The 25,418-nt window shown below is 38.2% G+C and overlaps 2 protein-coding genes across 2 annotated transcripts in view; one reads left to right on the forward strand and one right to left on the reverse strand.

The window, feature by feature from the left end:
- The window catches only part of KAT2B (lysine acetyltransferase 2B), a gene marked incomplete at its 5' end in the record, with an annotated part of 45,804 nt that extends 25,942 nt beyond the window's left edge, over positions 1-19,862 (forward strand). Inside the window, 10 exons of the mRNA XM_082499398.1 lie at positions 48-184; positions 1,609-1,817; positions 4,986-5,112; positions 8,531-8,641; positions 10,303-10,446; positions 13,314-13,428; positions 14,182-14,218; positions 14,543-14,606; positions 14,704-14,788; positions 17,861-19,862. Coding sequence (XP_082355524.1) covers positions 48-184; positions 1,609-1,817; positions 4,986-5,112; positions 8,531-8,641; positions 10,303-10,446; positions 13,314-13,428; positions 14,182-14,218; positions 14,543-14,606; positions 14,704-14,788; positions 17,861-18,054 — 1,223 coding nt within the window. The 3' untranslated portion in view covers positions 18,055-19,862. The remainder of the gene's footprint in view (positions 1-47; positions 185-1,608; positions 1,818-4,985; positions 5,113-8,530; positions 8,642-10,302; positions 10,447-13,313; positions 13,429-14,181; positions 14,219-14,542; positions 14,607-14,703; positions 14,789-17,860) is intronic.
- Positions 19,863-20,099: 237 nt separating this feature from the next.
- Positions 20,100-25,028, reverse strand: SGO1 (shugoshin 1; the record flags this gene model as incomplete). The annotated part of the gene is made up of 8 exons (XM_082499470.1): positions 20,100-20,977; positions 21,224-21,395; positions 21,880-22,731; positions 23,313-23,464; positions 23,625-23,689; positions 24,161-24,265; positions 24,616-24,812; positions 24,893-25,028. 8 exons carry the CDS (start codon positions 25,026-25,028, stop codon positions 20,836-20,838), a joined length of 1,821 nt encoding a protein of 606 aa, XP_082355596.1. The 3' UTR covers positions 20,100-20,835.
- Between the last annotated feature and the right edge of the window lie 390 nt (positions 25,029-25,418).

A 25,418-nucleotide genomic window follows, 5' to 3' on the forward strand; every position in this document is an offset into this window, starting at 1 on the left:
CCTGTGACAGTTTGCTTGTTCTAATTTGTCCTGGCTTTATTTTATAGGGGAAAAGAGAAAAAACAATGAACCTTATTCTCTGGAGGATTCAAAAAGACCAAGGGTTGTAGGAGATATTCCTATTGAGTTAATCAATGAAGTAATGTCAACAATTACAGATCCTGCAGCAATGCTTGGGCCAGAGGTGAGAAATATATAGACCTGGTCTGTTTGCAAATGGTCTGCTTTCAATAAATGTTCCACATGGAGAGAGTATGGTAAACTAAGAGTCCACAAAACATACCACGCTGTCAGTAGAAAAAGTAGAGGCTTTCAAAGAGTATGATTAGGTGAGCAAAAAATATTGTTGAAATGCATCATTAACATGAAGAATAGTTCTGCAATTTTTTAATGCATTGTGTACTGTCTGCAAGGAGACCTGGAAACTAGTCATAGTAAAAAAGTATCTTACTTTGCATGTATCTTATTTTGCAAGGTACTTTTGTTACAGAACAGTTCCAGGGCATGCTTTTTATTGTTAATCATAGATGTAGCTCATAAGACAAAGTAAATGGGCTTCAAATACTGCAGCAGAATGAAAAATACGAAATTAAAACCTCTGTCTAATGTAGAAGAGCTGTTGTAAACAGTTATTTGCTCTGTCTTCCACAGTTGCTCTTTTTTTCTGCTGGAAGAGAAAAACAAACAAAATTGCAGAATAGTGCCATGTACAGAATTGCACTTTTTTTTTTTTTTTTTTTTTGGCTGGCTTTTCCTCCTTCTGTTCCCTTCGCCAGGCTATGTTTTGCCAGCAGCTCTTGTTTGCCAAGGTTTAGCTAGAGACTGCTGAAGATTTGGAACCACGTACATTTCTTACTCTAACTATGTACTGTGACTGATGGCTCTGCATATTACAAATGCCGTGCCAGTCTGGCTGTTGGGGCTGGCAGTGACTAGAAATCCAGCAGCCAAACTTTGCTCTAAAAAGTAAACAGTATGTGCATGCAGAGATGTTTTGGCATTGTAAAATGATCTTGAAAAAAAAAAAGTTAAATAAGTTGTCTGTATTTATTTAATCTCCATTCAAATATATGGACGCAATTGCAAGATATGTAACAGCAAAATCAGTAGAAATTAAAATGTTCTTTTTAGGCTCTTATTATAGTGGCATAGATAGTGGAAAGCAATACGAAAATGAAAAAATATGACTTTGCCTGTCCCGCCATTAAAATATGTGATTTGCAGTATGCGTAGGAGAATCTACTACTTTTGCCCAAGCTCGATAGACTAAAGAAAATACGAAGACTCAGTGGCATAGACTTCAACTGGATGAGTGCTGTCCCTTGAGAGATTTTAGAATTTGTTGAGTCATAACCATCGCTGTTGTTACCTAATCTTTACCAAAAGAAGTTTGAATAAGCCTTTGTACGCTGGAGTGTAGATTTACATCCAACTTATTTGATGGTGTCACTTCTGCTAAAAAAAAAAAATAAACGTTGTCAGCTCTATTTTTCTAAAAAGATGGCTTGGAAAAAAGAGGGGGTTTTGTTTGGTTGTTCCTTAAGGCTGTTCTGTCAGAGGATGTGAAATCTCCAAAATGTGATTTTGTTCCTCTTTTGTGTGGTACAGACCAACTTCCTCTCGGCGCACTCTGCCCGGGACGAGGCGGCAAGGCTGGAGGAGCGCAGGGGGGTGATCGAATTCCACGTGGTCGGCAACTCCCTGAACCAGAAGCCCAACAAGAAGATCATGATGTGGCTGGTTGGTTTGCAGAACGTGTTCTCCCATCAACTGCCTCGAATGCCGAAGGAGTACATCACGCGCTTGGTCTTTGATCCGTGAGTGCCACTGGAGAGGGGTTTGGTGGGTGAGACTGAGAGAACCTGGTGCTGGTTGCAAGCAGTGGTGTAAGAAGGGGACAGCCGAGGTGGCGTAGAAGGCAGCTCTGCCTCTGCTACCCTTTTCCCGTCTTCTAAAGGGCCACTAACTCCTGGCCAATCTAATTGGATTGTACCCAAATACTGTCTCAGTGGTTGTATTAATGACAAGTGGCTTGTAGTTGTGGGAAGTGGGCCTGCAAGGAAGGCTCTGACCTACCTTGTACTTTCGAATGTTAAAACTGAAAGTCAGAAAGTAATTGTGGTGCTTATTAGTGGTTTCCAGGCCCACATTCACTTGCAGGCTGCTCCATCCTCTCTCTGTGGAGATTGTCAACCAAATGGCAGCACAGACTGGAAGTTTCTCAATGAGAAGAACTTGTGGGACTTAAAAAGAACAGGGGCATTTAAGTCAGCATGGAAGAAACCACTCCTCACCCAAGCATGTTGCTTTTCTCTTTATCAGTGTAATTTTCCTGCCTCGCTTTGGGTGCAACTGTACACCTCAGGCACTTGAAAAGAGACGCATTGACTGTAGCAGCATCCACAGGTTGCACATGGTGCTCCACCTACCCTAGTGTCCTGACTGAATTGTGCCTCAGCTGCTCAAGCATTGAGGGAGGTTCTTTTCAGAAGTGTCCGCTTTTCTACCATTTGTGTTTCCCGTAGAGCCTGTTTCCTCTTGACCAGTACGTCCTCCCAAAATGTCTACCTCTGAATGATCCATGCCCAAGGATAGCCTAGGGGCCTGCCGTACTGATTGCAGCACATCGCAGTGAAGTGTCCCTGTGGGCTCATTGCTGCATGTTGGCGGAGACCTCGAGGAGCTCTGACTGACCTGACCGCAGGCAACTGCTCAGCTCTGTTTGTGGAAGAGCTTCCTCCACCACCAGTGACAGAATCATAGAATGGTTTGAGTTAGAAGGGACCTTTAAAGGTCATCTAGTCCAACCCCCCTGCAATGATCTTTAACTGGATCAGACTGTTCAGAGCCCCGTCCAGCCTGACCTTGAAAGTTTCCAGGGATGAGGCATCTACCACTTCTCTGGGCAACCTGTTCCAGTGTCTCATCACCCTCATTGTAAACAATTTCATCCTTCTATCTAGTCTAAATCTACCCTCTTTTAGTTTAAAACCATTACCCTTTTTCCTATTGCAACAGGCCATGCTAAAAAGTTTGTCCTTGTCTTTCCTGTAGGCCCTCTTTAGGTACTCAAAGGTTGCTGTAAGGTCTCCCTGGAGCCTCCTCTTCTCCAGGCTGAACAACGCCAACCCCCTCAGCTTTTCTTCACAGGAGAGGTGTTCCATCCCTCTGATTGTTTTTGTGGCCCCCCTCTGGACTCGGATACCAGCCTCTGTCTTTGTGCCCGGTATTGCAGCTGCAGCAGTTATTAAAACATTTCTGGAACCGTTTCCTCTGCTTTTAGGCTCAGTAGCATTCCCTTGGCAATATTCTCTTGGTGCCAGCAAACACTGCTGCTGGGGCTGTGTGGTCCCTGAAGCACAAACAGCCCAGTGCTGGGGACTGTTGGACAGGACTTTGGTCTCCAGGCACAAAGACTGATCCTGGGCCTTCTCCTGCATTCTTCAGAGGGGAACAGCACCGTTCTCGTGAGGGCCAGCACCAGTCCAGGCTCTTTTACCTTTCTACTTGGGGTAAACGCTGTTTGATTGGGAGAGTGAGGCAGCACCAAGATTTTGTCAGAGTTTAGGAGCCTTAGCAGCACTGTGATCTCACACAGAGGCTACTGGTTGAAGGCGCCCGGTTCTCTCATAACCGAATATCAAAGCAAAATTGCGAAGTAGTGGTGTTGGGTCATGGCCTTCTCCTATATTTCTTTAGGTCCTCCCTTATTGGGAAAGACTAGTAGGTTGAGAGGAACTGCTGGTGGTTTAAGTGCACTTCAGTATAGATATCCATCTGGAGAGCAGTCTGTGCTTGAGAAAGAAATACGGATATTGGTACAGCAAGAAAATGCTCTTCTTTATGTGCCTGTGGCAAACAGTTGACCCAAAGGAAGCAAAGCACATCGCCTGGACAGCTCAGAGGACCTCAGCAGGAACAAACACTGGGGACCTCCACTGAGAAGTGGATAGACACAAACCTACATCAAGTAGGGGATACTGGAGTCCAACAGTTACGTTTCCAAATTTCTTTCAGTTGTTACCTTATTATCACCTTTAATGTTCTTATTTCTGAAATGGCCATCCTTACTGAATCTTGTTGCTTGAACAGCTCAAACATGAGTAAACAAAATTAAAAGCTCAAGCTTCTACATTGCTCCTGTCATCAGAATAAGTACAAGAAAAAGAAGACTATATAAAATGTATAAAATCTCCTTCAGCGATGGCACATAAAATATAACTACTCTTCAGACTACCCTTTTTTGGAAGGGGCTCACTTTTGGCACCAAGCTCCCCTTCCCCCAAGGTATCTTCTGTAAATTTGCGGTATTGTTTATACAATTTATATGATACCGTGTATTGAATAAACTAGAGAACAGGGGCAGTGTGAATCTTTCCAGACTTTGGGGATTACGCTAAAATTCTTGATCCCTGACACGAGTTCAGTTTGCATCTCATTATGTCTTTCCTGGCAGTCAATGTAAGTGCAACAGAAATGGATATTTATTCTGGTCTTGATTCCACTAGGAGTGGATGATTAGAAATACAAAATATCATTTCTTGCTTCATCAGCTGCATTTGAAACTGATAGCTCAGCTATAGAGAGTGCATGCAAGGAAACAGGAATCCCTTAGAAAGGACTTGATGTCCTTAACTCTGTTAATTTCTAATTAAGTCAGGGTAAAATCATCCTGAGAACTGTGCAATGGCATAACTGTCAGCAGTAGAGTCAATGAAAGCAATACAACTCTTATTTATTGGGCATTACCCTATTATCTAGGAGTACTTCGCAAGGCCAGGGTCTTGTTGCATGAATGATGAATTTTATGGTAAATTCAACGCATAATGTTAAAATGTAGATAGAAGCAGCTAACTTAACAGAGGCATATACAATTGCATTAGCATCATGGAAAGAAGTGAATCAGGTTTCTGAAAAAAGGAAGGTAATGGCACTTTATGTACTATGTACATGAATTAAAGTGACTGTTATTTTTGTCCACCCAGGAAACACAAGACCCTTGCATTAATAAAAGATGGTCGTGTTATCGGTGGTATCTGTTTCCGGATGTTTCCCTCCCAAGGATTTACGGAGATTGTTTTCTGTGCTGTGACTTCCAATGAGCAAGTCAAGGTAAAAATAATTCTCCACTGGAGTTTATGAAATGTTTTGAGTTCCATTCACTACTGTGTATGCTCCTAATTTTGTTAGTCATATTGAATATATTGCTGAATTGCCAAACAGAAATAGAATTTGCAAGGTAACAGTGATTCTGAATATAATACACAAAACCTAAACAAAGGTACGGATTTAGAACCATCAACATAATAGTAGGTTTACTTGTAATTAATTAAATAAACAAAACTTTCTCAGTACAACAATCGTGGCCAGTAGTCTCATGTTCTTGGACTATTGACTCCTCTGTCTTCAGCAATTACCTCTCTGTGTAGAGTACCACCTCCTGGGTGACTGAAATAAATATTGCTTGTGTGTGACAGTAATTTGTGTTCATCACTTTGTGGCATTACATGACTTCAATCGAAATGAGATATATATTAAAAAAAAAATAGGTGTAGTTTTGCATCTCAAAATAAGCACGTGATCTATTCTATACACTCCTTTTTTGAGTTAATTTCACAAAATGTTCTCCGAGCATTGAGAATTGGCAGCTGCGTTGAATGAATATAGAGAGCACTATGAATACAGGAGAATCCTCCTGCTTTCCCCAGGACTACAAGCAGATTTAACTGACCGTTTAATTCAGGCTTTTGCCTTTAGATGGTGCTGTAGCTTTGTTTTTCAGTTGAAATTTACAGGTGGGCTGTGAGTTAATCCAGAGTTTGTAGCAGTTGAACGTGCAGAAATTGTGTGCCCTGTTTTGAAGGGAAGAACTCTGGGTGTGGAAGGGTAACGCAGCGGGATTGAAAGCCTCTGACAACTCTTAGTACTTGGGTTATATTTGATTTTATTCAGCTCTGGTGTTAGAGAGGAACATTCCCCTGCGTTTAGCGGTGGCCCATCATAAACGTGTCCAAACAATAACAGAATATACTTAAGTCATGCCTATTCTAAGCTGGACTAATTCATAAAAGACACTTTCATTTTACTAAAACAGCCAACTGCACTACACCAGTTAGGCTGCCGAAAGCGTGCTGTGATTCTCTAGGAATAACCTTTCCGAATATAACAGAGCAAATAAATCTGACCCCTCAGAGTACCTCCTAGGCTGCATATGCACACCTAAAGCACAATTCCTTCTGTTACCCTCTGGGTGCTTCGCTGTATCGGTTGACTGTTTCTGAAAATTTGTCTTCCCACATTCCTATCTGAGTAAGGTGACCCCTACCAGCAGGTAACTGAGAAAAACTAAATGTTCACGTGTGGGTGAACTGCCTGCTCTTGGGAAAGATAAATTCCTGTTTATATTAAATTTGAGGCTGGAGAAAGAAATATGGGTACTCTTTTCCTGTATTTGTGATATTTAAAAGTTGGATTGGCTTTGAGATAGTTTGATGCCCTGTTACAAATTTATTTAAAATTTTACTTAGTTTCATTTTAGGATTGTTAGACTTTGGTAAATATTTGTGAGAATTAATAAGTCCTGTGGAGGTTATAAAAATAATAGGTCAGCAGAAAATTTTTGAGGTAATTATCATTATAATTGCTGTAATTTCTTTGCGACACAAAGCTGACATTTTTTTTCTCAGAGATGACATTCTTTAGAATTACTGGAATGAATTGCACTGTTTCAGGTGTAAATAAAATGTCAGTCTGTCATACACTGTTCCCTTCGCCCTGCAGATGAGAAGGGAAGTGGTGAGCTTGACTAGCTCAAGTACTGCTAGCTTGCATTTAAGGAAAACATTTTTCATTCAAATTTTTGGTTCAGGGTTTTCATCTTCTTCAAAGAATTTGAGGACTCAAATTTGCAATTAGAAAGTACCTTCATTATCTTGAGCACTTCTGAGTTCCAAGAAATGCTGTACCAAATAACATGTCGTCAGTTGTCAAACCCCTTTGTATTTGATGCCGTGCATGATGTGTGCCACTTTGACAAGTGAACATATGGCTTTAAGAGCTTCCTCAAATTCAGAAGTACTTATTTTTACACATATGAGGTCTTAATTTCGAATATGAGGTCTGAATACCAGATGCTCCAAACATTAGCTGGAAAGAAAGGACTAATGCACAAATTTTGTACCTCGAGTGGTGGCTTTTTAAAGAAAATATGTCACTTTTTGTATTGAGCTTCAACAATAACCTAACTTGCTTTCGTCTGGCTATTCCCATGTTTGAGCCTATTAAATTCTGAATTAAATCAGAACTGTGTATTTTCTAATTTATTTTTCTGGCTTATGTACATAAGTAAAAATTCCCCCAGTTTTCAAGAACAGAGTACGCAAAACCATTCCGTGTATACTTCTCTAAGTGTCTAGTTGTTCTCCATGATGTTAAAACTGGAACATATGCAGGAGCAAGACAGGCTTTCTGTCTATTTTATGTTTCTTCATCTCACAACAGAAGGGGAATACTATAGCTTACTTGGAAACATAAATAAATGGTACCTTCTTTTTTTTTTTTTTTTACTTTGGGGTTGAATGAATATGGAAATTATTCCTGTGTGAAGGAAGGCATAGCTATTTATTTGATTGTGGAGTCAGTAGTTTGCTGCTGCTTATTATGGCAGTAACTGTTTCCGTATCCCCTTTTATGCCCTATGATAAATTCAGATTATAAATCCTTTGAGGCGGAGGCTGTTTCTGCTACAGGTGCAAAGAACACAATAAAACAGACCTCATCTCAGAATGGATTCCTCTAGGAGTCATTTCGGTATTCCTACTGCTTTGCAATTTTGAAGTGATATGGCTAAGAAGAGATGACCTACTATTACAATATATGTAGTTTTGTTATTGGTGAAATATGTGACTATTAATAGTTAATATCTAACTTAAAAGGAAGAAAATAATGTGTGCACCTTGAATTACAGCTTCCTCTTTAGAGCTATGCTTTAGCCTTGAGAGAGTCTCTGTGTAGGTCTCTCTTAGATTAAAAATGAATCAGACACTAGAAGCCTCAAGTTACGCCAGGGGAGGTTTAGAATTGATATTAGAAAAAAATCTTCACCGAAAGGATTATCAAGCATTGGAACAGGCTGCCCAGGGAAGTGGTGGAGTCACCGTCCTGGGAGGTATTTAAAGGACCTGTAGATGTGGTGCTGAAGGACATGGTTTAGTGGTGGACTTGGCAGAGATAGGTTAACGGTTGGACTTGATGATCTTAAAGATCTTTCCCAAGCTAAATGTTTCCATGATTCTCAGCTGTTTTGTGTTACCTGTTGGGTCACACAGATACCCTTACAAGGCTGAAAACAGTTCAATGTTGAGTACACCTCACCAAGGTAGTTATGAGAAAATCTTTAAAACAGGATCTAGAGAAAAGACTGCATTTTGATGAACAGTAATAACCCTGTAATAACCCTTAGTCCACAGTTTCTAGGATGTGCAGTCTCCACAGGCTTTGTAATGGTTTTTTCTTTGTATGTTTCACATAGGGTTATGGGACTCACCTAATGAACCATCTGAAGGAATACCACATCAAACACAACATTCTCAACTTTCTCACATATGCAGATGAATATGCTATTGGCTACTTCAAAAAACAAGTAAGTCGATGTAAGAAATTACTTGGTGCAAGAAATTAACATCTAGCACTGCTGAACTAAACAACTAGACATGACAAAGTAGTTGGGTAAAACATACTGCAATTTTATGTGTATATCTACAAAATGTGCTCTGTGTTCATCTTGCATAATGATACTGCCTTATAATGCATTTTATTTTGATGGAATCATCTCAATATAGGGGTACTGTATAGCCTATAATTTGGCAAGTCTAAAAACCATGGGTTGGTTGCTTCTTCATTCGATCACTTCCCTCACTGATTCCACAGGAAGTGAAAAGAAGGACCAGACATACCTGCAGCAGACTAGAATTTACCTGACCTGTGCTCACAGCTCCTCCTGATTTGAAGCGTGAGGTTCAAGTTCAGGAAAGATCGTGATGTCTAATCTGTAGACTAGACGGGATAGATAAAACAGTTAACTGTCTGGTGAAGATGACAGAGTGAAGATAGAGTCAGACTCTTCTCAAAGATGCACAGCAATAGGACTAGAGGCAATGGACACAAGTTGGATCATGGACTAGATATAAGGAGATTTTCTTAAAAAAAAAAATATTTTTTAACCATAAGGGTGGTGAGATACTGGAAAATGTTGCCCAGAGAGGTTGTGGATCTTCTGTCCTTGGTGATCTTCAAGAGCGAACATGGCCTTGAGCAACTAGATCTGATGAGATCTGCTCTGAGCAGAGATGGGGCTAGATGAACTCCCTAAGTCCCTTCCGACCTCAGCTATTCTGTGATTCTATATAAGAAACTGGTACTATTTGCTCTTAGCACATTCAAAATGAACAAAACGTGGGCTTGAGCTATTGCTGTCAGATCTGTGCAGACAGATTGTTTTCGCATCTGAAATGTCCCTTCCCCAGCTTGAAGGTGCTGTTCTCCATGTAAGTCTGAAGCCTTTGACTGTAAATTGTGAGGCAGAAGTCCTGATTGTATTCCTGATTTTTTGTTGAGGTTTAATAGATACCACTGTAATAGAAGAATGAAATGCAGCCACAGTGAGATTCTTACGCTGCTTTTTATTGTCTTGGTTAATACTCTTGTGGGTTTGTTTTTCATTTAACTTTTGAACTGTACGAAGACTGTAATATAACTTTGGAACTTTTAATAGGATTTGTTATCTTTCACTTGAAATACAAGAGTGAAAAAAACAACCCACCAACCAAAGATTGTTTTTTCTGGCTATAAAATTACTGTCATCTTTGGACGAAGGTCTCCTAAACTTCAACAGCAATTTTCCTTGGCTAATGACTTACATGACTGGCATCCATTAATGTTAAAATATCATTTTAAAAAAAAAAACAAAACAAAAACAAAAACAAAAAAACAACACAAAACCCAAAAAACAACCAAAACCCCAGGAAATTTATTTGACTACACTAAAAATCTTTTCCTCCATCTCTTTATCTCCCTTATCTCCCTTTTCTTCCTACACATATAAGCAATTAGCTATTCTTATATCAAGTGACTGCCATAAGAAGGTGTTTATAACACTATGAATTATGATCTGAAACTCTTTCCATTGTATTGCCTGTATTTTTACATTATGACGAATTTAGTTCTAAATCATCATAGCATTTCATTTACAACAAATGTAAAAACAAAATGGAGTCATGACAACATGGGTTTTTTCTTCTTCAGGGTTTCTCCAAAGATATTAAAGTACCAAAAGCAAAATATGTTGGCTACATCAAAGATTATGAGGGTGCCACGTTAATGGGATGTGAATTAAATCCAAGGATCCCCTACACGGAATTTTCTGTCATCATTAAAAAGCAAAAGGAGGTAAAGGCTTGAACATTATAATCTATTCAGATGTTTAGAAACCCAGTTCAGTGAGTGCAGGCTCTTCCTTGCTTTGGAGCTTGAAACATTGGAATGTATATTTTTATTAGTGAGAATAATTCTTTCATTCAAGTCTCAGTGCCATAATTTTGCAGTTGAAGCGTTCAATTCTACCTTATTAACTTTACAATAACAGAAGTCTTGAAAAGTACTGATACTTTGAGCAGTATTTCATAGTTAAATTTCGTCATTATAGATGATAACTAAGCAAAATCTGGTGAGATTAGTTTGTTCTGCAGCTTTCTGAATTTTTTTTTCTCTCCACCCACCCTCCCAAGACAGTAATGTTCATTAGGTTGACTTTTGAATTTAGTGTTTGTACTGCATGTCCCATATTAGGTTGACTTTTGAATTTAGTGTTTGTACTGCATGTCCCATATTTACTTGAAAGAAAGATGATTATTTTTTCTGCCAGTGGTTTTATGTACAAAATCAAGGGTGAGCTGTCTTAAATTCCAAGGTGTCACTTTTTGGAGTTTATGTGGGATGTTCTTTACTTAGTCCATCATAATATTCCGTATAATAAGGCAATTTATTAGCAAAATAATTAAGATGTTTCCAGTTGTGTTTAAATACCTTCTTGGATTTTTAAAGAAATAGAAATTACAAGGATAACTTGTTCTTTTAAGGTTGGTCAAATCTCATGACTCCTTATTTTGTTAAAATGCTTCTTTATGTAACAATCATTTTGCTTCAAGTAGAACTATTTGGCCCATGCTTGCAGAAAGAAAGACAGTATCTGAGCACTATACATTTAGCTTACAAGGTCTCTTAACTTCACTCATTGGGAAAGTTTTGGTGTGTCTGTATAGTATAGAGCATCATTTTTTCCCTTTCATTTCTGCTTGGCTGGGTTACTCTTCAGATCCCAGTCTACTGCCTGACCTGTCGCCTTCCCCCAGGGGTGGGCTGTTGTCAGGGTGGGCAGATCTGAGTGAGTCTGTCTCTTGTAGCCTGTTCCATCTCAGGCACGCTTAACTGCAGTAATACAGTCAAACGACCAACATGTCACTCCCGAAAACTTAAGTCAATTTTTAAGATTGTGGTACTGGGACTGCTTTATTAGCATATGTTATTTTGCATTCTTCACTCTCTTTATTTGGTGGGCTGTCCATTTTGTTCCAAAGCACTTGGAGACACTCCACTTGGAGGTCAAGTGCCTTGGTCCTCCACACATCCCATGTCTAGCACTGTTAGAAAGCAAGCTGTTATTACACAATGATCTATGATTACTGTTGTATCTTCTCTGAGAATAAATATATACGCCTTTGGAAGTGCATTTTAGAATTGCCTCTTTGGCACTCAGATCCGGTTTTCCGTTCTCCCTCTTCCAAGGAAATCTAGAAATAGCCCTCACAGTCTGCAGTTTTATGAAGAATGTTCACCTGTCTGCTCAAATCAATAGCAATGAACATGATTCCTGGGCATAACCAGAATTTTGAATGTCGACAGTGTGGGTTATGTCCTGATTTAGCTTGCTGCTGATATTGGCCAACACTGGACATCAGACTACGCTAGTCCTGGCTTTTTAGAGGTGAAGATTTTCATGGGATCTGAGCTTTTATTTAAAGAATTAGAGTATATGCCTAATGGCTGCTAAGACCATGCCACCCAACACTGGGTACGGGTCACATACCACCATTTGTGAGTTTGTCTTGCCTAATTTGTAGCTAATTTACAGTCATTCTGAAAAATACAAAAAAAACCCTTTTATGCAAAGCTTTGTGACCTGCTGACTTGTGAGTAATTGGTATTACTGATTGAACAGCTTGTTTTAATCAGGAAGAGCCACTAGTTCCTAAATTATAAGAAGGGGTTAAGGTGGATTTCGCAATTAGTTGGAAATATCTGGAATCTAGCCATGGTACTGTTGTATCCTGTATTTCTCTTAATATTTGTAGCCTCTATTGAAAGTCTGATTTTCTTCTTTTCCTCTTGTTTGAGAGAAAGTACTATGTGTGGGGGAGCGAAGGTCCTTAAAAATAAAAACATGTCCATCTTTATTATTTCCAAAGAAAATAGTCTCTCAAATAGTGGTGGTCTGAGTGGCTGCACATTTGTTTACTCCCAGTTATGAAGTAAGCCATTTTGGAAATGACTCACTCAGGACACACAAAGCTTAGGTAAGCGTCTAAATGTGTATCAAGAGCACCAAAGAAAATTACTTAGAACTGAGGTAATAAGACTGCAAAGCAGAAGAAGATGTACCCCAGAATTAGGAAAGCCTTTTCTGGCATTTACAAGCAGAGTAGAATATCTGTTCCAAAGAGTGGCATCATTCTGACTTCGAGAGAAAATCTTCAGCAAGGGCATCTCTGACTGATGTCTAATCAACTCCTGCGTCTCCTGTGGAGACTCTAAAGTGAACAGATATTTCTAAAATACTGAGATATGAACATATATGTGCATTTAGTATATGCCTTGTAATACCTGACCAGCTGTGCTGAAGCAGTTCAGAAGCACCAGCTGTTAGAATTAGAGCCAGGTCCCAACCTGCTTTCAGGGATGTTCCTTCCCTACCTCTGCTGCCATCTTACCAGGACCTGTGCAGCTTGGGATCAATACGGCAAGCAATGGCTCTTCTTCCAGATTTGTGCCTAAATAAGCAGCTGAGAGACTTGGTAGCCTCCTCTGCAGAATCAGTGGTCGGCCAGGTAGCTCATCCCTGTTACCAGCTTCAGTGGATCTATAAGGACAATAACATTAGGAAGCAGGAGTGTTTCTGTTGATCGCAGTTTTGCATTAATCCTCTGAGTTACTTTTCAGCAAAGCAATTATTTTTTGTTTTCTCTGCTGCTTTATTACAGATCATTAAAAAGCTCATAGAAAGGAAACAAGCTCAGATACGAAAAGTTTATCCTGGCCTTTCTTGCTTCAAAGATGGAGTACGGCAGATTCCTATAGAAAGCATTCCTGGAATTAGTATGTATTTTAATATTCTTTTAATGTAGAACAGAAGCAGAACAGCCCAAGAAAGGTCCAAGACTAGAAATACTAATGTAGTCACGTATTTCTTTTTGATGAAAATGGAATTGGTTTGGTCTGCTGATTTGATTTCTGTGAAGATTGTTGTGTTTCTGTTGCAATTACTGTCTTTGAGACTTCCCCAAGGCATCCTAGGCTGATCCTCTTTTATGTACGTGTGTAATTTTATTTATATGTGATCCCTCTTTGATTTATATATCGCAGTGTAGTCAGCAGTTTCCCTCTGGCACCACTGTTATGCACTGCACTCCTGTAGAAGGATGAGGTCTGTGCTAAATGTGGACTTACAGGACAAAACAGAATTAGAAGATTTAAGTATCATCTTTGGGCGGATTTTTTCCAACTGTGCTTTTCTGCAATTTATTCTCTATCCCTAGGGAATGAAATAAGATAACTAACATCATTATTCTTTACAGAGGTTGTGGTAAAATATGTATTGAATTGTTGAAAAAAATGCGTGTTTCATGTAGGGATATTTTAGAATCTTTTCAGCAGTCTGGAGGGAGGCATGTAGGAAATTGAATGGGGCTGTAGGCTAGATGGTTGTGTTATTAGGAGTAGCTTTTATTAAAACAAACCCATTTTACTGCAGCAGTGCTGAAATGTCTTATCTTTTAGAGTTGCAATAACTCAGTTAATGTTTTGACCTACTGAAGTTCCCATGTAATCTCTCATCTTGTTGGTGTACAGGAGAGACTGGCTGGAAACCAAGTGGAAAAGAAAGAGGGTAAGTGCTGCACAAAGTAAAATGATGAAGCAGTTTGGAGATTCCTTTGGGAAAAGTTTTTAAACAATGTCATTTGATATTTCCTTCCATCCATTGGAAAACAGATAAATAATCTGCAAGGAATGAGTTCTTAAGTGGGCTTGGTGCTTTTTTTTTGGGGGGGGGGGGGGTGTTGGATTTTGGTTGAGGTTTTTATTTTATTTTTTTAATTTTGTTTCTTCAATAAAATGCTTGAAACTTTGGAGTTGCTTTTAGGTAAGACGCACATCATAGGAATGAAGATAAGGGATTCAAGCTAATCTTGTATTCATATTTTCTTTCAAGTAAGGAGCCCAAAGATCCAGATCAACTTTACAGCACGTTAAAAACCATCCTGCAACAGGTGAAGGTGAGTGCTCATCCTAGTTTACCTTCTGTAAAGATTTTTAAATGATTTCCAATATAGAGTTTCCATATTAGATACCTTACTTTTTTCTTTACCAAAGAGCCATCAAAGCGCTTGGCCCTTCATGGAACCTGTGAAGAGAACAGAAGCTCCTGGATATTATGAAGTTATAAGGTTTCCCATGGGTAATGCCATTAACATTTTTTAAGTATAGAGTTTAAAAATCTTTATAGCTAGAGACATAGCAGATTGTAATCTGATTGTTTTATGTTTAGAGATATATATTACTTGCAGCTGAATAGCTTGCAGCTCTGAAGTGCCAAGAGTACGATGCTGTCATTTGAAATTTATGACTGCTTTGTGACCTTTGTGAAGCATCTATAGTGTATACATGTGAAATCTTAGTATGCCCTAGAGAGCCCTAGCAAGCTTTTAAACGGCGCGGCCAACTGGAAACTTTCGGGACTGAGCTGGTTTATGCGAGTTGTACGGATGTGTTCTTGTGTGTGGTAACTGGTCATTGCAGATCCTGCTAATATGTTAAAAAAGTCTCAAGGCAAACTTTCAGCAACAGCTGAGCATTTGAATTGCTTTGAAAAACAGATTTAAGCTTTATAAATCATACAGAGAAAACCTTTTCAAAAGTACCAGGGTTTTTTAATTAAGTCTTTATCGGTTTGCTCCGATTTAAGTCTAGGAAAATGCTTCATGCAACTGATTGTAAGATAACATTTATTTTTGTATTTTAGATCTGCCTAAGTTGCCCGAGGTGGTTTGTTTGTTTATATATTTATTTATATTTTTAAATCACACAGCTATTGTTTATGCAGGATTACTTGCAAAGGGAAGTACACAACTGCTAATAATGTTTTTCTTTGCTTTTGACTGCTGGGTCATATAATTTCAATGATGATGCAGTGCTGTTCTGAACAGGTGCTTATTTTGATTTGTATTGCAGCAGATTTAAAACTGAATCCTGCCACTACTTCATTGTTTATGCAATACTCACCTCCATCTTTCTGATTACAGTTTCTGTACCTTTTAATGTTATTAGAGAATGAAATACAAGTTTGTTGCAGGCTGTCAATCAGTTTCTCAGAGAATGAGTGTGTTCCTTCATGTGGCTTTGCATAGGCTCCTAGCCTGTGTGTACCAGTTTGGCTTAATGATTTTTTAATTCAACTTATCATTTCCGAATAGCAGATATATGCATACCTTATAAAACAGCAGCCGGTTTCCTGTATCCCTGACACAAATGTATTTTCTAGCAATGAAGAAAAAGAATGTTGACATCCTCCCTTGGCAGTTTTCTCTGCTTTTCTGAGCAGAGGCTCGATCTAGATGGTTGTTTAATCTGAACAGTGGTTACGAAGAAGTTAGTGCTTGGGTTGGCAAACCCAAAGCAGGAACGTTGCCTGTCCTTTCCGTGTTCAGATGTATTACACTGGAGGTGGGGGAAACAGCTCTCATTTTAGGATTAAGTTGAGGTCTTTGGTTTAGTTTTGCTTTGTTTTTTTTCAGCTAAGGAACCCAGCACAATTAAAGCGCGTTTCAATTGATGATCAACTTCTGCTTTCTTTCTGCTCTCGCTACCAGTGTGCTGATACTGTACAAAAATTGCTTGGACATTAAAAAGAAATGGCATTATCTTTTCTTATGCCATCACATACAAGATACAACATGTCTGTTATGTTTGCATACAGACTAAATTGTACAATATCTGAGAGGTATGGCTGTAGGTTTTTTTGACTACCTCTTAAGGTCAGTTCTGATGTATAAACACTTCCCCCCCTGCTTTAAGTGCTCTTTCAGCTGCTTATTTTCAAGAAATACTGTTTGGGGTTTTTTTTTCCTTTTCATCTGCAATACAAAAGCTGTATGGCTGAGTGACAGATGGAGCCAAACTTTCACTCTAGTTAGAGGAGAGCAGTTTAACTGACCAGCCAGGCGGTGTTTGCTTTAGGGTGAGCTGAACAGCCTTCTCGGTTGGATAATATAGTTAGACTATGTACATCTAGTTTAGATGTAGGCACCTAAAATTCAGACTTAATGGCAACTGAATGAGCCTTTGCAAGTTACTGTGCAACACTAGTGAATGGCAAGTTATATATCATTGGAAGAGGTATTTGAGAGCATCCATCAAAGGTTTCTTAAATAATCCCCACTTGTCAGTTTGGCAGGGTTTTTCTCTATTTTACCAAAGTCAAATCTCCCTTAAAAACAAAACAACAACCAAACCAAAAATACCCACAACTGTATTTTTAAATCTTAAGGTTTAATTTCTTCACATTGGAGGTCTTTGGTCCCTGCTTTCCTTGCAATACTTGTTGGCAGTAAGTCTTCTATTTCAGCCGTTTCTGTTACGGTTACACAAAGGTGCTGCTGAAGCCTGGCTCAAGCATTGCTAAAAAAAGTTGTTAGAGCATCTGAGGTGAGAAAAGCCAAAGCATCCAGCACACCTCCCACTGCTTCTATTCCCAGACTCACTCCTAGAACACTTGTAACGGAGACAAAATTTTTAAATGCCTGATAAGAATTACTGGGAAAGTGACTGTGTGGAGAACACTGAGATGATTTATGTATTTTATGGATGACTGATTTTAGTATAAAGGAAAACATTTCTTAAAAAGTGTTCTGTAAGTATAGGTTTTATATGATGCGCTGAAAGTAGGAGACGCGTGTTCTCACATGCCTTAAAAAGGGATACATAACTATAAACTTTGAAGAGGTAATTAAAATCTATGTACAGTGTGGAACAAATTTAATCTTTTTTCAAAGCAAAGCTGCTTGTAGTATAGACAGATGTCTCTCTGCTGCTGTGCTCACACAAAAGTGAGGATTTTAGGTTAACATACCTGTTTTGCAATGTTTTAATTCTTTGCTTATACACCCCAAGGCCTCTTCCAGCAGAGCTGACAACAGCTTTGCCTCACCGAGCAGTTAGAGGAGAGTTAGGGACACCTAATACCCACAGCAAACTCAAAGAAGTATGAGAACACAAACCAATGATGCTTTAATCTTTTAAAGAAGACTAAATAAACTCTACACAAAATCATTCTTACAGTGAAATGTTGCTTAGTTCCAGGGGCTCAGTTGCTGTTGAAGCAAAAAGAGGGACCACACCTTAGGTGAAGGCAATTAGGAATTCCAACTTGTAGCTTTGCCAGCTTGTGTTAAATGGCAGATCAGTCTAAAAGGATATTGCATACAAAAAGTATTTGAATCAAACGCTGTTAATCTATTTTTCTTCTGTACAGATCTCAAAACAATGAGCGAGCGTCTCAAGAATAGGTACTACGTGTCTAAGAAATTATTCATGGCAGACTTGCAGCGAGTCTTTACAAATTGCAGAGAGTACAACCCCCCCGAGAGTGAATACTACAAATGTGCCAATATACTGGAGAAATTCTTCTACACAAAAATTAAAGAAGCTGGATTAATTGACAAGTGACACTGTCTTTTTTTACAACCAAACAGTGTGCCTACTTTATGGGCAGAGGAAGCCGTTATATATCTGAGTTGTGGGACTTTAAGGCTTCAAGAAACTTCTGTTTAATACTTAGCACTTTTAAAAACCCTTTTAGTTTTGCAAACATGTATTATACTGAAGTTATGAAAATTATTTTATTAAAATGCTTTATAATGTATTTAATTACGGAAAATTTCTTTTGTGTGCCCATTACCTTATGTTCATAATAAGTTTATCAGCTACAGCCTCAGAAACCCCACACAAAACATGTGGGAAATTGCACATGTTTGGGGATATGAAGAAAATTCCCAGACAACAGATGATAGAGCTTACCTACTGCAGTACCTATTTGATAAAAGTTTTATTATTTTTTTTCAGTAAAAAAGAAAACAGTAAGGGAAACAACAGCTGGGGGGGTTCTGAAACACTTGTTTCTTTGTAGAATCTTTTTATAAGATATTATTTTTTAAAAGAACACTCAGCTGGTTGAGAAGCTGTGAGAGAAGAGCAGCCAGTTCAGAAAAAGGACTGCCTGTAATCTTTGATAGATGCAAGTTTTTCTATTCATTTTGGGTTTTGATAAATATTTTACCTGGAAATTGTAATCTCATAACCACTATTTAAAACAGAATAAATATCTGGCTAGATGTGTAATGTCATAGTGACTTGGCTTATGCAGGACATAAGTACCCAAATTAACTTCAGAGAATCTGATTCGCATACACTAGACAATTTCAGTTAGCTTAGTAGAGTTAAGGTTTTGATGCACTTCATGATCCACCCTATTTGCTACTCTTCACTGAAATTCTTTAGATTATTCAGCAGAGATTCAGAGACTATTGTACACAAAAGAAGTCAACATATGACAGCTTCTAGCTTATGTACTTGGCTCTGTGGTAAACTGGATTTTCTACCAAGCTTTATTGTAAATGCTTATTAACTGTGATTATTTAGACCCAGGAACATATTAACATTTTACAACTCATGTTAGTATATCTTCAAATTGAGCACTTACATATATAATATATATATTTTGCTGCTTACACTACATTTAAGAGGTACACCTAACTTCCTAATGGTGATCAGTACAGGCCAAAAAGTTGTCACTTGACATTTTCTAATTAGAGTTTGTAACTGTAAATTATAATAGCTTTTGTGAAAAAAGATTTAACTTTCATTCTTGATGTTTTATATTTACAGATGTTACACTGGTAAAATTCAATAGTTATAAAACTGAAAAAAAAAAATACTCCAACCCACTCCTGTGCTGTGTCAAAAGAATATATTCCTGTGCAATGTTAAATCACAAGTTGATTCAGCAAGTAGATGTCAGGAAGTACCTGGAAGTAAGTGTGGTACACAAGGTATTCAAAATGTTGACACTAGACTTGCCATAGTGTTTTGTATGAGATTAGTCTGACCTACATTTGGATCTATAACAAAGGTACAGTGAGTATTATTATTATTTTTTTTAAATAGCCAGTACTGGATGCTATAATCCTGTTTTGTAGATTGGGCCTACAGATGCACCTGTTAAGCTTGGTATCCTGTGAAATTTCGTTATTTTCAGAGTAGATTTTCTTATTGTCTTTCAATCAGATTGTCTCTTCTATATTGAAACATTTGTTTTCTAATTTAAGAATTAATATTTTCATAGATACTGTGCAATAAAGTTACGGTAGGATATGTGGTTTTGCAAATGCTTTAACAGCTGATGAACTTTACATTTGTAAAATTAATATATTGTACTGGTACAGAATAGTTTTAAATTATATATGTACAAAACCCTACTTATTTTGGTCTCTTTTTTCATTAATTAGTTCTTACACTACAAATATACACACTGAAGCAATTTCACAACTGCGCACAGTGCAGCTACAAGAGTGCAGTCAGTGCATCTTCCACGTACACTAGAAAATATGCAGAAAAGCCTGGGTGTTCACTCCCCCCCCCCCCCCCCCAAGATTTAGTTCTGTGCCACATCATGTAGAAGTGTACTTGTTCAGAGGGTAGCAAAATGGGGGGCAGCAGGGGCATAGCCTTTTTTTCTGGCTGTTTCTAGGAATGTTAGTTGAGATGAGGTGAGCTAGATTCAGACTCTTTCCAGACCCACCACACCTGCCCTGGGCTGCTCTGCTATCACCTCGTTCTTTTTCTGTCCTTGATAAACAGCTATTACAGATTTGTTTGCTGAAAGAAAAAAGCACTTGAAATTAAATCGTTCTGCTTAAGTTCCTATAGTACTAAAGAGTTTCAGAATGACCATGGTGCAAGCTGTTTCCAAACTCTAGAACATTTATTATGAGCTTCAATATGAAACTACAACCATTATGTAAAGAAGATCTGTACAAACATTATTAAAAAAAAAAAAATAAAAATCAAAAGCATTTCCTTTGAAGCGCCTGAAGTTCACCTTTGCCAACTGCTGCGAGATCAATCAGGGTTTAAGTCATAAAATTACATTCATCAGCTTTTTCATCAGGTATTTCTGATACACTCACAGATCCATGATGTAGGGATGCCTCCTCTCAAAACAGCTTGAACGGAATCACCTTAGTTATAAAAGTAGTCTTGTGCCTTCGATTATCATTAAAAACAAGGTCACTGGATTAAAACCAAAATGCATTAATTTTATATCCTTAATATTAGACACATAGAAATAATTTCACATTTGTATAAGATACTGTGCAACAATAATTTCCTGGATGATTGGGTTCCTTTCTTCATGGAGTGAGCATGGTTTTGCTATCACGGCTGCAAATCTCAACGACAACCAACAAATTTCTCATTATATTTTGACAGAGATTCTTTCTTAAGAGAACAGTGTTTAGCATCTTTTTTCTGCTTGAAAATTGGAGAATTCAGAAAATTTGTATCTGTAAATGGATCTCCTCTCCTGAGTTTCCTGTTAAAAAAAAAAAAAACACAAACGACAAAAGGCAAAATTGAGTTTTGTTCCCCACATCACTTAAAACATTAGCTTTCAGCTAATAGGTTCAATGTCACATGAACTATTTCATGTAACTAACATAAGACCTCTCTTTGAATGTTTTGTTAAGAACTTATTTCCAATATTTAAATAACCCACTCAAATCCTCCATTTGATTGAGTATCATGAACTTTGTATCAAACTGGAAAGTAAGACACCTACCCTGCAATACTTGGTTCTTTATAGCTCACAGTAAGAGTGCAGCGTCGCTTGCGTTTTGGAGATTGAGGTTCTTCACCTTCTGGTACAACAGTTGCATTCCCAGTGCTGGGGAGCAGTGAAGCAGTATTGGTGACGTCACAGAGATGCCCACGAGGTGGCTCAGAAGGCTGCCCTGGGAAGGAATTAGGCACACTTAAGACAACTCAGGCAAGCTAACTTAAGAGAGAATGTCAATGAACATACTAGGTGTCAAGTAACTCTCAGCTGTAACTATTATCTTCATCTTTCCACTTAAAAATACATAAGAGGATTTTAATTTGGAAAAATAAATTAACACTAAGCAGTGCCAGGCAATGTGTGTTTTGGTATCCCACTTCTCTCTCAATTTATACTCTTGTTCTCCTCTTTTTCCTCAGTTTTAATACATCATTAAACACACCTAAAATACAGTATTAGTTCATTGCCGACCAATTTCTTAAACAAAACATATCTTTATTCCAAGGAAAAGGCTGACAGAAGAACAAATCCAATGATTTTTATACCATTATTCTGTTTCTATTTACTAAAAAAACTAAAATAAAAAAGCCTAAATACCTTAAACAATGTTGTCTCTCTCAAGGAAACAAAACCAATTACAGAACACTTTCTACACTTACTAGTAGACTTGTCGCTTGATTTATTGCTTTCAGTCTCTTTTTCACTATGGAGTTTCTGCTCATGCTGCGCCAAACATCTTTTAGACCTTCGCCTTGCATGGACTGGCGATGTATCTTTGTTGTCCACTGAACTTTTCCTTTTTTTCGATTTACTGTTGTAAGGCTCATAGAGGCTATCATCTGAATCTTCAATATCAGTTGACTCAATGGTATTTGTTTCAGATAAGTCTTCTTGGTCATCCACATCAATGTCTGTGTCATTCACCTTATTTTGTCGAAAAGGTGTAACATGGACACACTCTTCAAAGTGAAAGTCATAAGCATCACTAGAGCCACCCAAGAAATCCAGCTTTTCTTTGGAAGCCTTTTTACCCTGTCTTTTTTTTGGGTTTTGTCTGGGAGTATTTTTAGGCCATTCCAGTTTTCCCTTTTGATGCTTCTTTTTCCTTACTTGAGAGTCTTCTCTGCCTTTACAGTCACGTTGTTTAAGATCAGAATTATTGCTTAAGTTGAGCTGTGCAGTGTCAGAATCTATCTGCCTGAACACCAGCTCTGAGCCTAACTTGTTTTCATTCAACTGAGAAATACCCGAATTTATGTTTTCTACAGTATGCTTTTCTAGACTTTCCTCAAGTCTAATTTCATCCAGTTTAGAAAGCTCTCTTGTTGAATCAGATGCTTCTGAATGGTCCCAGACACCAGTGCAAAGTTCATCATAGTTTCTCATCTTTGAATAGCGACGTCTGGTAGACACACTTTTTGGTAACACATTACCAAATCCATCCTCTCCACTTAAAGAAACGTTTTCCAGCTCTGACCCTGTGTTGTCCAGATGAAAATCAGACGTTTGTCCTTGTAATTGAAGAGGAAAAAAGTCATATTAAAGCTAAACAGTAACAACCTGGAAAGGTTTTGTGTGCAAATCCTGAACCTGTCAAAAATTAAGACTATTCTTAGAATTTTCTCTACAGATTTATACAAATCAGTATTTGGCAATCAAGATAACCTCTGTTTAATACAGCTTCCAGACAGAAAGCAGTTAAGTATACTACATGAGGATTTTCCTCCAAACTGTTCTGTTTGGAAAGTTATCTACAAGTCATTTATTTTTCTGAGTATTTTGCTTTAACGACTGTTGATTTCATAAATGATAATATATGACTAAAGATGACTTTACTCTCTTGAACTGTTTGGTAGATAATGAAACTAGATTGCAGTTATACAGAAGACAAAGCATTTTCAAATTCCTCCCCCATTATGCTAGGCATCTTCAATCAAAAAGTTTACCAGTTGCCAACATTAACATCTAACCTTTATCATAATAAGTGGAAAATTACTTCAAAAGTAATAATTACATTTTAAAGTTACACTCTCACTTTTTTTTTTTCCCCTGATTCAGAAAAGAGCAATGTCTGATACTTTAATTTAGTTACCTTTGTCTGGAACTATTTTGATCAAGGAAGCGGCATTGTCAGATTCCTCACAGATCTCTGACACAGAATGAGCCAACTCATTTCTATCACTGTCAGCCTCCATCCCACTTACATGTACTTGGTCATCTCCATCAGCACACTGTAGAAGTTCTCTAGAGAAAATTCCAAAGGTAGTATTTACTGAATAGCAATATATTTTATGACAATGAACAACTCCATTACATCGTATGTCTTCCCTTTTTCCAGTCAGAAAATTAAGCTTACTGTAACAGAATTTTCAAATATAAATAGGTAATTATAAAAGATACTTACACTGAACATATTTGTCCTACGACATTGGAACTATTTTCAAGAACTGAAGAAAGCACACTCTGATTCTGTCAACAAAATAAATCTTACTGTGACTAAATAGATGAAACAAGCTCACACCATATACAAGTTTTAGACAACAGCCAAGTTACCCACAGAAAGGCCAAAGAAGCCCTTGACTTTTTCTCTCTGGCTGGCTAACACAAAGTGCTTTGGGATCTCACATACTCAGCTCCTGCAAGTCAGCACATTTATCACACCCAATTATACAGATAGCAGACAGGGGAAGGAATTGTGAGGATGGTACAGGAAGCAAGATGCATACCCATAGAAAATCAGGGTACCCCTACCCACTTTGTTGCAGCACCTCAGTCCTACTAACAACCTACTACGGCCCCCCTCACAGTGGGACCCCATGGGAACCGTGGGACTAGTTGTACCTCCAAACTAAGGCTCAAATCTCAAAAGCTGTGTGCATCTATACTGGAAAGAGGAACAATGAATAGAAATCCTGCTCCCCAAGAGGAAAAAATACTTACTACACCTGTGGAGCACAAATTCTTTGCTGGGCCAAGGAGGGCAATTGAGTTCAGTAAATTCTCAGAAACTTTTGAAATTATCTCATTCAAGGCTGACAGTTGATTCTAATGGACAAAAGAAGGAAAATAACACTGTTGCTGTTATCCTTTAGTATAATATCTTCTCACCAGCATTATGAGATGACTAAATCCTGAGGATACCTGTGTCAGGTACCTTCAAACTGTGATTAAAAAAAAAATAAACAAAAATTACAGAATAAGATTTTAATTAAAGAAGAAAGAGTAGCCAGGAAAAAAATATTTAGTTAATTACCAGATTAGGTGAAAATATAAGAAAACTTGTTCTAAACATTGAATTAATTTTTTATGAAACATTTAACATCATAAAGATATCAGTGGAATGGTACAGATTCTGATGTTCAGCTTCACTAAATCATAAAGATATTAAAAAATACCTCACTAAGTCCTTGAGCTTGCTTGAACCTAAGATTTCTCTGCAAGTCAAACATCTGAACCTTCAGATCTTGATACTCTTTCCTTAATTGAAGAATGGTAACCTGGGCATCCCTCAGTTTGAGCTTTTCTTCTTGCAAAGCCTGAGCTAGAGCTCTGTTGTTTGCTTGGATGCTCTTCATTTGCACAGAGCTGCTGGCTGCAACATAACAGTGAGTATTTCAACTCGGTTTAAATAAAAATACTTATGAAAGTTATTAAGATATTTAAACATCTTACTTGAGATTTTGCATTTTACAGTGGAGATCTGGCTAATTTTACCCAGCCTTGTCCATTTCTGATTTCTTTTCTCTTTCATTCGTTCTTTTATATCACCCAGAGTGTCTTTGAAGGGCCTTTTCAAGTATTTAGCCATCTTCTACCTTTAGAAATATAAAGGGTGAAGAGCTCATTAAGCTGGTGTTGCACAATGCTCCCCAGAGCCAAAAGAAAAGGGACAGAGAAACAAGAATAAGGCTTACGTTATTTTTAAGTGGCGTATACACACATAGAAGAGACCCACAAATACCGAAGAGACATACAGCTACGGCCATTTTCAAAACAATTTTTGCAGCATGGCTACTGTCGCTACGGCCGATTATCTGAACTGCAAAACGCGAGGTGCCCGCGGCGAAGACCAGGCCGAGGCCTCCAAACGCCCACATCGGGGCGGTACGACGGGTAGCGGGGGAGTGACGGTGGTGTCCCGGAGGCGCCGGAAGCGGGTCCTCGGCTCCCCTAACACTGAAGGAAAACCCTCACGACA

The sequence above is a fragment of the Vanellus vanellus genome (assembly GCF_965231255.1).
Source record: "Vanellus vanellus genome assembly, chromosome: 2".
Lineage (NCBI taxonomy): Eukaryota > Metazoa > Chordata > Aves > Charadriiformes > Charadriidae > Vanellus > Vanellus vanellus.